Source organism: Coccomyxa subellipsoidea, assembly GCF_000258705.1.
Source record: "Coccomyxa subellipsoidea C-169, whole genome shotgun sequence".
NCBI classification, from domain to species: domain Eukaryota; kingdom Viridiplantae; phylum Chlorophyta; class Trebouxiophyceae; family Coccomyxaceae; genus Coccomyxa; species Coccomyxa subellipsoidea.
In genome coordinates, this window is record NW_005178035.1 from 1,206,115 (window position 1) to 1,219,276 (window position 13,162).

General features: G+C 52.9%; 3 protein-coding genes across 3 annotated transcripts; 1 reads left to right on the forward strand and 2 right to left on the reverse strand.

The window, feature by feature from the left end:
- Positions 1-35: 35 nt before the first annotated feature.
- COCSUDRAFT_66208 (hypothetical protein) lies at positions 36-2,170 on the reverse strand. The gene is made up of 5 exons (XM_005647673.1): positions 1,849-2,170; positions 1,427-1,516; positions 1,103-1,223; positions 888-962; positions 36-603 (listed from the first exon to the last, which is right to left on the reverse strand). The coding sequence occupies exons 1-5, from the start codon at positions 2,070-2,072 to the stop codon at positions 427-429; spliced, it is 687 nt and encodes a 228-aa protein (XP_005647730.1). The 5' UTR covers positions 2,073-2,170; the 3' UTR covers positions 36-426.
- A 2,176-nt stretch (positions 2,171-4,346) lies between these two features.
- COCSUDRAFT_63545 (hypothetical protein) lies at positions 4,347-4,832 on the reverse strand (the record flags this gene model as incomplete). The annotated part of the gene is made up of 3 exons (XM_005647674.1): positions 4,347-4,395; positions 4,543-4,595; positions 4,713-4,832. The coding sequence occupies 3 exons, from the start codon at positions 4,830-4,832 to the stop codon at positions 4,347-4,349; spliced, it is 222 nt and encodes a 73-aa protein (XP_005647731.1).
- A 920-nt stretch (positions 4,833-5,752) lies between these two features.
- Positions 5,753-12,380, forward strand: COCSUDRAFT_47536 (TPR-like protein; the record flags this gene model as incomplete). Its single annotated transcript, XM_005647675.1, has 15 exons — positions 5,753-5,937; positions 6,084-6,156; positions 6,379-6,494; positions 6,613-6,757; positions 6,945-7,210; positions 7,433-7,626; positions 7,898-8,113; positions 8,369-8,472; positions 8,682-8,791; positions 9,090-9,245; positions 9,767-9,952; positions 10,276-10,445; positions 10,995-11,070; positions 11,633-11,833; positions 12,186-12,380. The coding sequence occupies exons 1-15, from the start codon at positions 5,800-5,802 to the stop codon at positions 12,378-12,380; spliced, it is 2,346 nt and encodes a 781-aa protein (XP_005647732.1). The 5' UTR covers positions 5,753-5,799.
- Between the last annotated feature and the right edge of the window lie 782 nt (positions 12,381-13,162).

Consider the following 13,162-nt stretch of genomic DNA (forward strand, 5'->3'; position numbering starts at 1 on the left):
CTTCAACATGACAGAGGGTAGCGATTCTGAAATGTAGAATGTTGCTGGTTGCAGAGAGCAAAGAGGGGTTTGGCCAAAGGATCTGAATGCCGTAGTGCGCACGCAAAGGATAGCAGCATGAGTATTGACTCACTTAATGAGGCGAAATCAATGAAATGTTCAAAAACAGCATTCGCAACAGTCTGCAACAGCAGCGTCACGTGCATTCTATTCAAAAGTGCTCCCGTGGGCATGCTACGGCAGCTGGTCTCTACCCCTGCAGCCTTGTTCCAACTTCCAGCTCTGAGCGCAATTAGCCATGTCAGCATGGCCATACACAGCTGATCTGGCAGCAGCAAAAAAATTCCCCACACCCTCCTGTCTTGCAAGCGACAGGTCCCACTCAATTCACCCAGTCCCATCCACTGCCCAGACATTCTCCCCTGCTCACTTCATCTTCTCCACCTCGTGCAGCGCCTTCTGGTATATCTGGCGCTTGCGCTGCTCTGTCAATGAGTTGTAGGCCGCGAAGCCGATGCCTGCCAACGCGAACAGCGTTGTGATGATTGCAGCGTTGCGCCAGTGCTCCAGCGTCTTGAAGGCTCCCAGAGTCAAGTAGGAGCCCTGTGTAAGCCACAAAATCCTTTTGAGATATTGTGGATCTCAAGTCGCATGAGTTTTACAGATGGCATTTCAGTTTGCATCTCCACCCAAACCCCACGCTCAGCCAATTGGCACTCAGCAGCATCCCAACAAATACATCAATTTGCCGTGTGCAACAAAAGCTCCAAACTATTGACTTTCTCCAAGAGAAGGAGCAGGTTAGATGGCGATACCGGTCCCCATAACATCTACACCTTGTGCAAGAATGTGCATGTTCTGCGTGCACAGCATTCATGATGGCGTACCCAGCGGAGCGCCTTGCTCAGGAAGACTCGGAAGGGGGTGATAATGGCCAATCTCATCGTTGTGGAAACCGCAGTCTGCACAGGTGCACACAAAAGCTTTCTTCCAAATTGTCTACATATGAAATGCATGCTGGTCATGGAGCTTTAAAGAGACTCTTCTTGCATCACAGGTGCTCCGCACACCTGCTATAGGGGAATCAGCACAGAACCCGCACCTGCAGGTTCTTGGCACCCTCCTCAAGCTTGTATGTGATCTGCGCCGGGGCGGTGATTCCTGAGCCAACCTTCACAGGGATGAGGGTGAACTCCACGCGCACAGTGGCCCCAGCGGGTATCCTATTAGCCATAGCCAAAATTCAAGATTGCCTGGAAAGCTCCCATCCGAAACCATCACTCAGGAGCAAACACCAACTCGGCCTTTTCCAACCATTCATGTCTGGGGCACTGTGCTTTTGTGCCGCTGTTCTGATGATATAAAATGATGAGACTCACAGGAGCATCGAAGAGCAAAGAAGAGAAGAAGAGAAGAGCGACATTACCTTTCCACAGTCTCAACCATGGCCTCTGGATCGAACTCAAAGTACTCCGATTGCCACTCTCCATCTGTCACCACAACCTCGTAGGCAGCGCTGCACTCGCAAGCAAACGCGCTCAGAGGGGTCATATGATAAAGCATGTCAGTGATGACGTCGAGTCATTTTTCGTTGCTTGCAGCAGTGCATAGACAATCAAGCTAAAAGCACAGTCAATCAGCACAACGGGGCTCCTCAGGATCTCGGACTCGGTGCAAGAACTCATTAAAATTGGGGGAAACTCGCTAACAATGAGATGCATAGAAATCTGAGGGACAGATGTAAGCCCTCAGTAGAGGGTCCATCAAAAATCATCTAAGCTCGTCACTTTCAAAAACTAAATTCATAAGACTGCGAGAGTTCAGCTCATTGTTTTGGTGATGGTGCACCTTTTGCCTGCATTGTAAAGCTCGATTGCCACAGTGGTGTTCCTGCCTACCACCAGATCCTTTCCTGGCAGGAACTTGCGAGCCACCAGGTGCGGGCCTTGGTCCTCCACCTCCTCAAACTCCTCATCATCGCTCACGCCGAGGCTGCCATCGTCCGCACGGGACACTGCCAAGCTGCCTACCAGCAGCAAGGCCGCCAAGGCTATCCACAATCTTCGACTCATCAAAGCTGCTTGTTTACTTCTGACTGCCCTGGAAGTTGATACCACTTAGTGCATCGACAGAGACAATCTTTCGCTTCTTTTGTGACAATTGCCCTTCCTTTCCTCTTCAAGGAATGTGATCTGACGCAAAATTCAATGCAACATAAAGCAGTCCCCGCCTGTGGACCGGCCAGCGTATCCTCGATGGCACGTGATGAGGAAGTTGAGGAAAGATTTGGGCATAAAGGAATTCTCATGGACTCACAATGGTTCTCAGCAGTCAAGTTGGATGCATGGACCAAACTTGGGAGAACAGGGGCCTTAGGAGGCTACCCGGAAGGCAGTGAGGGCCCCCCGGGGGGCGTCACGATTAATATGCGCTCTGATCACCCTCGAGGGTGTGCCATGCATGTGCCACATATGTATCATGACCAGCCAGTGAGCAATGCTGTGTGAGCTTAGCCTGGCAGGCCTCCATTGGTAGACTTGCAGTCCCAATGGGCCAGCTGTCATACCTGAACAATGTCACTCATGATCATGGATGATGCTAGCACCATTTCAATGCTAAAATGCTGGAAAGAATTCTTCGAAATTGAAGTTCAAAGGAGTCACTCCTTACGGTCATTAAAGGTGCGCTCCCGTTTGACTCAAGGGAAATCATGCAACCAGCAGTCTGAAGCGCCGCCCTGAAGATTGAAAGGCGGCTCCTCGCCTGCAACTCTAACCAGGTTTGCAGATGCCGGGCCTGAGCATCCTAGGAGCACGATCTTAGGAGCAGCCATGGGCGTGTGGTCTGCCAGCTACCACAGATCCTGATTTTCATACAAGCATATTACACTTGCACGCCCATTTGCCCATTTGCTTCAGGCTAGCAATAATCCAATCAGAGAAAACGGCGAGATCGGCTGAAATAAAGCAAATGAGTCTCCTTGCGGGATTGATGCAGCTGCTGAGTTTTGTGAACAAACGGGAATGGTCATCAGTGTTGACAAAACAAAGATTGTGGTGTTCTCTTCAAGTTTGCCAGGACCTTTTCAATGGCTTTGTGGTGGTGCGCCTTTACATTGGGTTCAGCAGTTTGAGTACCTGGGTGCCCTTTTTGACGGTGCCCAAGGCATTAATCTCACCTTTGGCAAGCTTCACAGGAACATGTGGGGTGCGTGGGCACAGCTCAGGCAGCAATATGGGAAGTTGCATTGCAGCATGTCAGCTGGCCTGTTGTTGCGCCTATATGATGCATGTGTGCCGCCGACTGCCTCCTACGGTTGTGAGGTGTGGGGCCTGCGCAGCCTTCCTGGTGGCGACAGCCGGCGGGGCCGGGCTGCCTTGGCCTCCTCTCACCTGAAAATTCTGAGAGACATTGCTGGCGTCCCCACCTCTGTGCATGGTGCCATCTTGCTTAAGGAGTTGAATCAGCAGACCCTTGATTGTGTGTGGTGGCGGCGCATTATCAAGTTCTGGAACAATTTGGCTGCCTTGCCTACAAATAATTTTCACAGGCAAGTGGCCCTTGATGATTGTTGGGATGCCATAACCCGTAATGTTAAGAATTGGGCTTGGGCCTTCATGCGGGGCTTGCGCCGGATTGGGTATGAGTTTGTTATTCGGTTTGACACCCTTGTTCCTGTGGAAATTGATGCTGTGATGCAGCTGCTAGATGCGCAAGCACTGCAGGTTTGGGATGACATTGACATTTGCCCTAGGACCTGCCCGTCCAGCAATGCCACCTTGTGTACATATCACAGATGGTTTGCTAGGCCAGCTTGTGTGCGCCACCCTTGCCAGCTCTTACAGCAGCCTTTGAGTGCCCGTTGCTTGCGTATACTGTTGAAGTTCAGGATGGGTTGTCATAGTCTGCCCAATGTCTCGGGCCGCTGGGCAAGGATTCCCCGGCCCCAGCGTTTGTGCATGCGTTGTGCCCAGCAGGTTATTGGGGATGAGCGCCACCTTGTGTTTGAGTGCCCTGCCTTGCAATCTGTTCGGGACAGATATCCTGGGCTGTTTGGTGCAGCCATTGTGACGATGCAGCAATTCATGTGGCAGTTGGACATTGTTGGTGTTGCACATTTTGTGATGGATTGTTTTGATTATTTGGATGCTGCCAGTTCATCCAATCAGCCCTAGGCGGCTGGAGTGATGTAATCTTCCTTCCTTCCTTCCTTCCTTGCGGAGCCTCCTCTTACCCAAGCAGGCTGCAGTCCATGCTGCCAGGTATCAGTCTAGAGACATCACAAGTCACCAAAAACTCTCTCGCAAGCTGTAGCACACAATTCTCCCCATCTTCAGCTGCAAAGCTCAGTAGCGGTGCTCGTGCTTCTCCTTCTCCTTGTACTGATTAGCATACCTGTGGACAGTCCCATACATCACCATAGAAACTTGCCAGTGCACAGTGCAGGATTCAAAAGCAGTTGTGCAGGCTGCAGGTATGGCTGTTTTTTAATACAGAGGAGCATAAGGGGTGCTGCAGGATCGATCTTTATGTGTCACTCACCAGAACGTGGCATATGTTGGCAGGGCGAAAAAGAGCCCCACGTCCACCCAGTGCTGTAACACAACCAAACCCACAGTCAGTTCATATACAAGGTATCAGATGCCATTAGCGGAAAGACATAACGCTGAGATTGTTGTAAATTTAAAGGAGGCAAGGAGTCAAAACCTCACCTGTTGGAACTTATGGTGGATCTTGGATGGCAGATCCTTAAACAGACCCGAGAGCACGCTGACCTCAAAGGGCGAGATAGTGTAGGTGACCTCCTTGAGTCGCACAGGAAGCTTCCCCATCCCGATAGATCAGAGGCACCTGGAAAAAGAGAGGCACCAGATAGTAATGAAGCCAGTACTTAGCACACCCGCTGTCTATGCATCAACCACTCTAGGTTGTACGTGACACAGATGTTGACCATATGATTGTCGCAAGATCATCATTACAGCCACCTCAGAGGAAAAGTCACACATCCTTGCTTGAAGGAGTGGCTGATTGCTTCACACACCATTGCAGAGTTCGCACAAGCACATACTCACTCTATACATGACAAGTCTGAAAAGAATGTCAAGGTCTCGTCACAAACAGCTGACAACGTTTCTGGGAGGGACAAAACACATCCTGTTGCTCAGACCTAAAACCGCAGCAAGGACAACTTAGACCCCAGAACCTCATGATATTAGCACCACGTACCTTTCTAGATCAGAAGCCTTCCTTGCCTCGCTTTTCACGTCTCCACTTTATCGCGGAGGGAAGGGAGGACCCAGTTCTCTCTCGAAGGCTAGTTGTTATTGCCTGCCCAGCCTCTGGGACATTGCATGCTTTCCTATCGTTCTAAGAATTCGACAAATTCAAAATATCTTTTAATCGGTAAAGTAATCTCGATCAGTTCGTGCATCCGCGAAATTTAATGCTTGTCCTTGCCAAGGCTCGTTTAGATCTGTTGTGCACACAGTCAAAAAGTCATCATGGATGAAGAGCATCGCGGCAATGATTCCTCGTGAATCGCTATTTAGTCCTTGCCTTGATATTTGAAAAGTCTCAGTGCAGATACTTTCGAGCAGAATCGTTCCCTGGAGCCTTTCGTTCCCTGTTGTCCTCAACATAGCAATGTATGCAACGGGTGATGGTTGGCTGTTAGGGAAGGGGACGTGGAAAGCCCATTTCCAATGTGAGTACACTTCATTGCTTGCGTAAGAATAGTAGATCGAGAGAGTCAGTGACCCCTGGGAACAAGAAAGCTTTTGGAAACGGCTGAAGACAGCTATGGGATCGAATGCCGCTGAGCCTTACTCCGAAATGGAGGGCCATTTCGTGGCTTGCATCCAGGAGAGCTTGTCTCTGTACTTGTATGAAAATGCCCAGTTCTTGGGTGAACGCCTGGTGGCAGCCTTCCCCAAGCAGGTAAATCAGAATTTCTTGTTCAACACACTCCAGCTGTATCCTCTCCATTTCAGATCAATTTTTTAGGACTGTTCCATCTCTGGTGGCCTCAGCGCCCTGTCACGGCAGATTTATCATCAGGAATAATTTGCTGTGGTGTTCTGCAGGCCCATTTCCTGCTGTTGGCGACCTGCTATTTCCGATCGGATCAGGTGCACAGAGCATACCATCTGCTGGTTGGTGGGTTCACCCTCTTCCAAATAAACTTGCAATGCAGTGACTCGGCTACCTTAAATTAGCGACTGCAGCTTGCACTTTTGGACACACTCTTATCGTCTGAGTGCTTGCATCAGCGCAGCAGGACCTGCTTGGTTGACTTGAAGAATGGCACAATGCTGCGTGTGAAATCCATTTTAATCTGTTTTCCTCAACAACAGCTTATAATGTTCTGGCTGGCTGCAGCGAATTGCAGCGATTCGCAGAGCAGATATCTGCTGGCACAGTGCTGCCTGCGGCTCGGCAAACTGAATGAAGCAGAGCAGGCGCTGAATCCAGATGGCGATCCGCAGAAGGGCGAGGTTAGCTTCGCCTCCTTTTTTTTGACACCCTTCACGAATGGTCAGAGACTTGGTCCTGCTGTCCTGAGTGTTGAATAGAAAGGGCGCAGGCTTAATATGTGGATACAATGCTGCACAGGTGCCACATGGAGCAGCAGGGTACTACCTGCTGGGGAAAATCTGTGCGCTGTCCAACAGGCACGACACAGCCATCCACTACTATGCTGCAGCGCTCACGCTGGACCCTCTTCTCTGGTGTGCCTATGAGGAGCTGTGCAATCTCGGTGAGCACCCATCTCACCGGCGCAAAAGTGCTTAGACCATTTATCAACCTGCTTTGGAATGAGGAGGCATTCATCAAGTATCACACTGGCGACCCTATACATCTCATTCATATTAGCGGATCTGGAAATGGCACAGCACACACAGGCAGTCGCTGCATGCATGCTGAGTTATGAGTCTTGGGGGCAGGTGCCGATGCCAAGGCGGCAGGCTTGCTGAACAGAGGCAGGGAATCTGAGTCAGCAGCGGCGAGCCCCTCAGGCATCAGCAGCTCCCATGCGGAGGCTGCCACGCCCTTCACAATGCAGCGGGCCTCTGCAGATTCCATGATGGCGTCCGGCGGCTGGCCGCCGCGCAACAACCGCTGCCCGGCCTTCGACGACCCGCTCTCGCCAATCGAGCCCACCATGCCGCCGACTCGCCACCCCAACACAGCCTATGGGTTCCCCACACAGGTAAGCTTGCTCACTCTGCAGGCTCGTGCAGTAATTTACCTTCAGCGAGCTTGTCAAGATTGCATAGCTGCCTGTGTGACCCATCACTGCCTGGCGTTGCCAGTAAGTGTTTGCTTGCATGCATCGGTGTACTCCCAGGCTACAGTGCGTGAACAGGAAATCAAATTAAATTTTTGAAATTGAGTCCAAAGCAAGGGTCTGAAGCGCTTGGTTGAATCGCAGGAGCATGCACAGAACGGCCTGATGACGCCTGCCACCGGGTCCAGCGGGTCGTTTGTGACGCCGTCGCAGATGGGGTCGGCCGGCACGATGCCACCGCCAGTCCACCGCGGGGGGCCCGGGGCCCCCGGCAGGGGCCTCCCCCCCTCCACCGGCAACGATCGCGGCGGCTGCGGCTTCCCCTTGGGCATGGGCGGGTGCGCATCCCATGCTTCCTGTCTCTTCCCTCTGTGATCACACACTCTGCAGCAGTATTAATTCAGCTTCTGCAGCTGTGGCCCACCAATCTGCCATTCACAGGCACCCTTCTCATGTGTCTTTGGTCCTCACCAGCGTCCTGGACACCCAGTCATCACTAGTTACCTTCTTGCCTCAGGAGTAGAGGCGCCTAGGCAATCTCAGTTATCTTTCAGCCTCAGGAATAAAGCAGAAATGAAGGCCAATTGTTGTGGCGTGCTGTGTGATCAGGTCCAAGCTTGCGGCGGGGCTGCGCTTCACGCCCGGCACAGCCGGTCGGCCGCCCGCGCAGAGCGTCGCGCGCAACGCACCGGGGCAGGGGCCGCCGCAAATGCCGGCGCGGCCGCGGGGCCAGCCGCGGGGGGGCAGGGGGTCAGAGCGGGACAAGTCCCCACGACAGCCGGAGCCGTCTGGACGGCTGTTTGAAGGGCCCGCCACCCTCGCTAGGTGCTCCATTACCCAGCTAATGCTGACTCCAGATTCCATTATTGTGTGTGATATAAATGCCTACTCTAGCCTTGTATTAGCCGTTCGCTCCAGCCATGTGGATTTCTACAAGAAAATCAGATCTTAGGAAAGTGTGGCCTTTGCTTCAGTCCCATGACCTCCTGCTCGCGTCAACCTCGGTTATTATACTGCTTGTGATGCTTTGCTATTCGGTGTCTGGAAACCTTAGTGGCATCGATGTTGTCTGGGGTGTAGGCGGAGCAGCAGAGTGGCTCCGGCGCCCACCGCGGAACATCTAGCCACGCCCGGCATGTCACCGGCAGACACCATCATGTGGGGTGGCGGCCTCGACTATGCGGGTGAGTCATGTCAGCCCCATCATCAATGAATAAGAAGACCACGCGACTTTGCTTGCCCTTCTTATATGCTGCATCTCATCGCAAGCCATGTCTGACCTATCCAGTCTGGCTCTGCTGCGCTTGGCTGGCTGTGTCAGAGGCCAATTGCAACGTCCCACATCAGCAAAATTGTGTAGTGATGATCCGATGCCTGGCTGCATGCGTTGCAGGTGCAAAGTTGTGGGCGGGCCAGAAGACCGTGAATGGGCAGGCAGCGGTGCTGTCGCTGCTGCAGAGGCTGGGAGAGGGCTACCGCCACCTCGCCATGTACCGATGCGCGGTGCGATCTCACACCCATTCCTGTCATGCCTGCCCCCTATCATATCGACACAGAACTTGCCTGGATTATTCCATATTGGCATGGGTGCCTCTGATCTCCTGGCATGTTTGTCTGCCACAGGCCTGTATTTGTCTAGTGCCGCCATTTCTAGCAGGTCAAGGTGGTCCTCGGATCCAGTCGTTGCAAACTGGAGGGTGTGCAAAGATCGTAGGGAGCGATTCACGACCAGCAGATGAAGACGTCCCTCAATGCAATGAGTAACAAACCTGAGACTGAAAGCTTGCCTGCATGCATGCAGGAGGCGGTGGAAGCATTTGCACGGCTGCCAGCGGCGCAATACTCGACCTCGTGGGTGCTGTGCTGCATTGGGCGCGCGTACTATGAGATGGTGGACTACCCGCAGGCCGCCCGCGTGTTCGAGTGGGCCCGCCAGGTCGACCCCACCCGCCTCCAGGTATGGACCCTCCGTCGTGTTCACTGCATCAATCAGTTTGTGAGTGCGTATTTCACCCCAGGCTGCTGTTCACCATTATTCTGAGCTGCGTGGTCCTGAAGTAAAGTAGAGTAGAGGCATGCTGTATTCGAAAAACACCGCATGCATTCTGCATTGGAGCCAGATCCTGTAATAATGACCAGACTGTAGGCCAGTGTGCCATAACCTCCCACATCTGCAGATAGCTTCTCTGCATGGCTCTTCATGCCTTCCACTGCCAATCAGCAGGCTGTACAGTGGCTTTTGCAGGGCAGACACTCGTGTGCATTATTTTTGGCCTTTCAGGCAGGCAGTTGCAGGTTGCTTCATCAAGCAGAATGCTCCCTTTGCGAGCGCGCAGAGTCTAATCGCGATATGAATCAACACCCGACAGTGTTGGGCGGATTGTGCGCCGGTTGACTTGGGTCTGATGGGTGCTCTGTTCCTATGCCATGTCGATTTGCTAGCCACACGAGTCATGGTTGTGTGCATTGGCGTGGCAGGGCATGGAGGTGTACAGCACGGTGCTGTGGCACCTGAAGCGGGAGGTGGATCTGGCGCACCTGGCGCAGGAGGCCACCGCCTGGGACCGCCGCTCGCCGCACGCCTGGACCATCATGGGCAACTGCTTCTCCCTCCAAAAGGCACGCCGCCCTGGCAGCCGATCATTACTACTCTCCCATCGACCTGTCTCCCTCACCCTTCAGCCCACACTGTAGAGCATGCGAATGTCCACTTAACATCTCTGCTCACACTGCACAGCCGCCCACTTGTCTGAGAACCATCACTTGTCGTCCCCTATATGGCACATCAAAGTAATCTTTCCCATGCAATGTGTTGACAGTGGCAGATGAACAATTTTGCTTTGTGAGATTTGGGGCCTGTTGCATTTATTGTGTCACACCTTGGCGATCACTCCAGCTTCTTTAAGGTCCCTTCAGGTTCCAGCAGTGCAATTCAGGTGATTATTTCAGGTTGCGGTTAGTGACGGGTAGTGCATGCGCATGCGCAGGAGCACGAAACGGCGCTGCGGTTCTTCCAGCGCGCGCTGCAGCTGGACCCCGCGTTCCCCTATGCGTACACACTGTGCGGGCACGAGTACTTTGCCAACGAGGACTTCGACCGCGCCAAGGCCTGCTACGAAAACGCCATCCGCCTCGACCGCCGCCACTACAACGCCTGGTGCGCGCGCAACCCTGACTCCTGAAATTTGTGATAACGAGTCTCTGCTGTCCACACTGCTGGCTGCTAGGAGCGGATCTCCACTGTCAGTTGTGACTCTTGAGCCAGGATCTGGTTAGTGTCTGTGGATTTCCACAAATCTGGACGCTGACACAAACTCGCCCGGCTCAAAAGCCCCCATGCCGGTCCACAGCTGAATGCCTCAAATGTGCATGCGCAGCTTGCAATGCATAAAGCAGTGATACTTCTGCATAAAATCTGCAGCGCAATAGGATCAGCAGGATCCTGGCGCGAAGAAGCTGTCAGCCACACATGCAAGCAAAGTGCCTTCTCTTGAATGAGCTACTTAGCTGGTGTTGGTGTCCTGTGGGAGCTTGAGCTGCGTATATGATATTTCGCTGTCATTTGATGGAAATGATGTTACATGGTTATCTGGCCATCGTGATGCTCAGATTTTGTGGCATTTGCATGGTGGCTTGGCTGTACAATTCTGTGCATGATTGTGACGCATGTTATCCTCATGGCTTTCAGTGCATCTGTGTGGAGCAGGTACGGCATTGGGCAGATCGAGTATCGGCAGGAGAAGTTCGAGATGGCCGCCTTCAACTTCAAGTTTGCTCTGAACGTGCGCGCCCCTACTCTCTTGCTCATTGGATCAGAGTTTGCCGAACAGTACCCCAATGCATGATGCGTGTGTGACACTCCCTGCGCTTCTGCTGTCTTTGGAACCCCGTACTTTGTGTTATTTGATTCCAATGGTTGGCAGAAGCACTGTGAGCCTTTGCACGCATTGTTACAATTATATGATTAGGGGTATCATTATGTATGGCTCATGTGCCCTGGTGGCCCACGCTCTCTTCAGGCAGGGGATCATGCTGCCGTCAGCCCTGTCATATAACACATTTTGGTTCATTGTAGACACCTTATTAGTTCTGATCAGGAGCTCCATGAAAGCTGTGGAATGTGATGCAGCCTGTCATGTTGAGGCTAAGGCTGAGGTTTGCACGAGGAAGAGCTTCAGAAAGTCTCTCAAAACAAAGTGTCTCATATGTCGCCCGCATTACAGCAGTACATATACACTGCAAGGCAGCCTGTTCTCCTTTCAGTGGCGCTCGCACTGCGTTGTATGTCTTGCGGTCACTCTTGACTTCAGACAAAGGGACTGACACATATTCTTCTGCCGGCAGCTGAACGGGCGCAGCAGCGTGCTGCGGTGCAACCTGGGCATGGCGCTGGCCAAGATGGGCAAGCCAGCCGAGGCACTGGCACACATGGACAAGGCCATCGCGGCAGACCCGGCCAACCCGCTCGCGCGCTTCGAACGAGCCGGCGTCCTGCTCGCCCAGGAGCGCTTTGTGGACGCCCTCGCTGAGCTGGAGGCCCTGCGGGTGAGACAACGTCCTCATTGTTCGGCTCTCTGTTTCTGTTGCGATATATTTCACCCCATTCATGATAGGGATCTGCCCCGCTGTGTTGCGCGCTGCTCTGCGACATGCAGACATGCATCGAAGGGATTGGTACAGCAGCCTTGAGGTTAGGATGCTGCATCCTTGTTTGGCCTATCCCCTCAGAAGAATGAGCACTTTGGAAGCCTGCACCAGCACGCCACAACCGCGGTGTCTTGGAGAGAGGGCCACGTGCGGTGTCATCATGTGGCCGCTAGAAAATACTACCACCAGCCCACTGTTCCCACGATTTTTAGACACCAGTGCATGAAGACGTTCTGTCATGCGGCTGCAGGACATAGCTCCGCGGGAGGCGAGCGTGTGGTTCCAGATGGGGAAGATCTACAAGCGCCTGGACCGGCCGGACGAGGCGCTGCAGCACCTATGCCACGCGCTCGACCTCAAGCCGTCCTCCGGAGACGCCAACCTCATCAAGGCAGCCATCGAGAAGCTGCGCCAGTCCGATGAAGCCGACGAAGAGGAGATGTGATCTTCAGCGTTTAAAGATCCAAGGGGCTTGATATGCAGGAGAAACATGAAAGGAGCTCTGGGTGCTCTTCTTGGACGTACTCCTGCGGCTCGCACTTTAACTAAGGTCGAAGAGCTTCAGGCCTTTTCAGCTGTGCTTTGCTGCCCCGAGCGCCTTGAAGAAGGAGTATAATTCCACTTCCATTCACAAACTTTAGCTCCAGACAGTCCAGATAGATAAAGCGCAGTGCGCGCCATGAACCAGCACTAGAAACAAACACCTGGAACATTGCGGCTCTGGGTGAAGCCATGCTTGACTCCATGAACACCATGCTTGGCCAAAGCAGGGCAGCATGCCCATTTCACGTTCATGTGCTCGTAGCAAACAGAGGAATACAAGAGAGCGATTAAGGGTTTTGCAAGCCTTCCTGAAGTTGGCAGCCTCTCTGTGAATGGCCTCGAGGCCTCATGTTTATTGCATTGGACCCTAGGGACCGGGTGCCGGGCTGGCCAGTCATGGATATCAAGGCACCAGTGTCTCTATCCTGTGCATAGGGCCAGCACAGAGACCAGCTGTTAGAAGAGTGCAGTACGATGTTTCAGATGTACAGCTGCATGTTGTATGTTGCATTGCCGCGGTCGTGAATATTACTTCAGCTTGGAAGCTGTGCATGTTGCTTTTATAGGAGTGTCACTCCCTTGTCTAGCCAAAGTGCTCCGGTCAGAGTTGCTGCCAGCTGGACTGCAGTGTAGTGCATGTAATTGAATGTTAATTGAGCGAAAGCGATAAGAAAGCGAAGATCT

Bases quoted from the DNA above. Each gene is read 5' to 3' on its own strand.
- COCSUDRAFT_66208 (XM_005647673.1), bottom strand. From the start codon at position 2,072: ATGAGTCGAAGATTGTGGATAGCCTTGGCGGCCTTGCTGCTGGTAGGC. The intron at 1,517-1,848 runs GTGCACCATCAC...TTGCGAGTGCAG, and splicing joins CTTTACAATGCAGGCAAAAG to CGCTGCCTACGAGGTTGTGG. The intron at 604-887 runs GTACGCCATCAT...TGGCTTACACAG, and splicing joins TGAGCAAGGCGCTCCGCTGG to GGCTCCTACTTGACTCTGGG.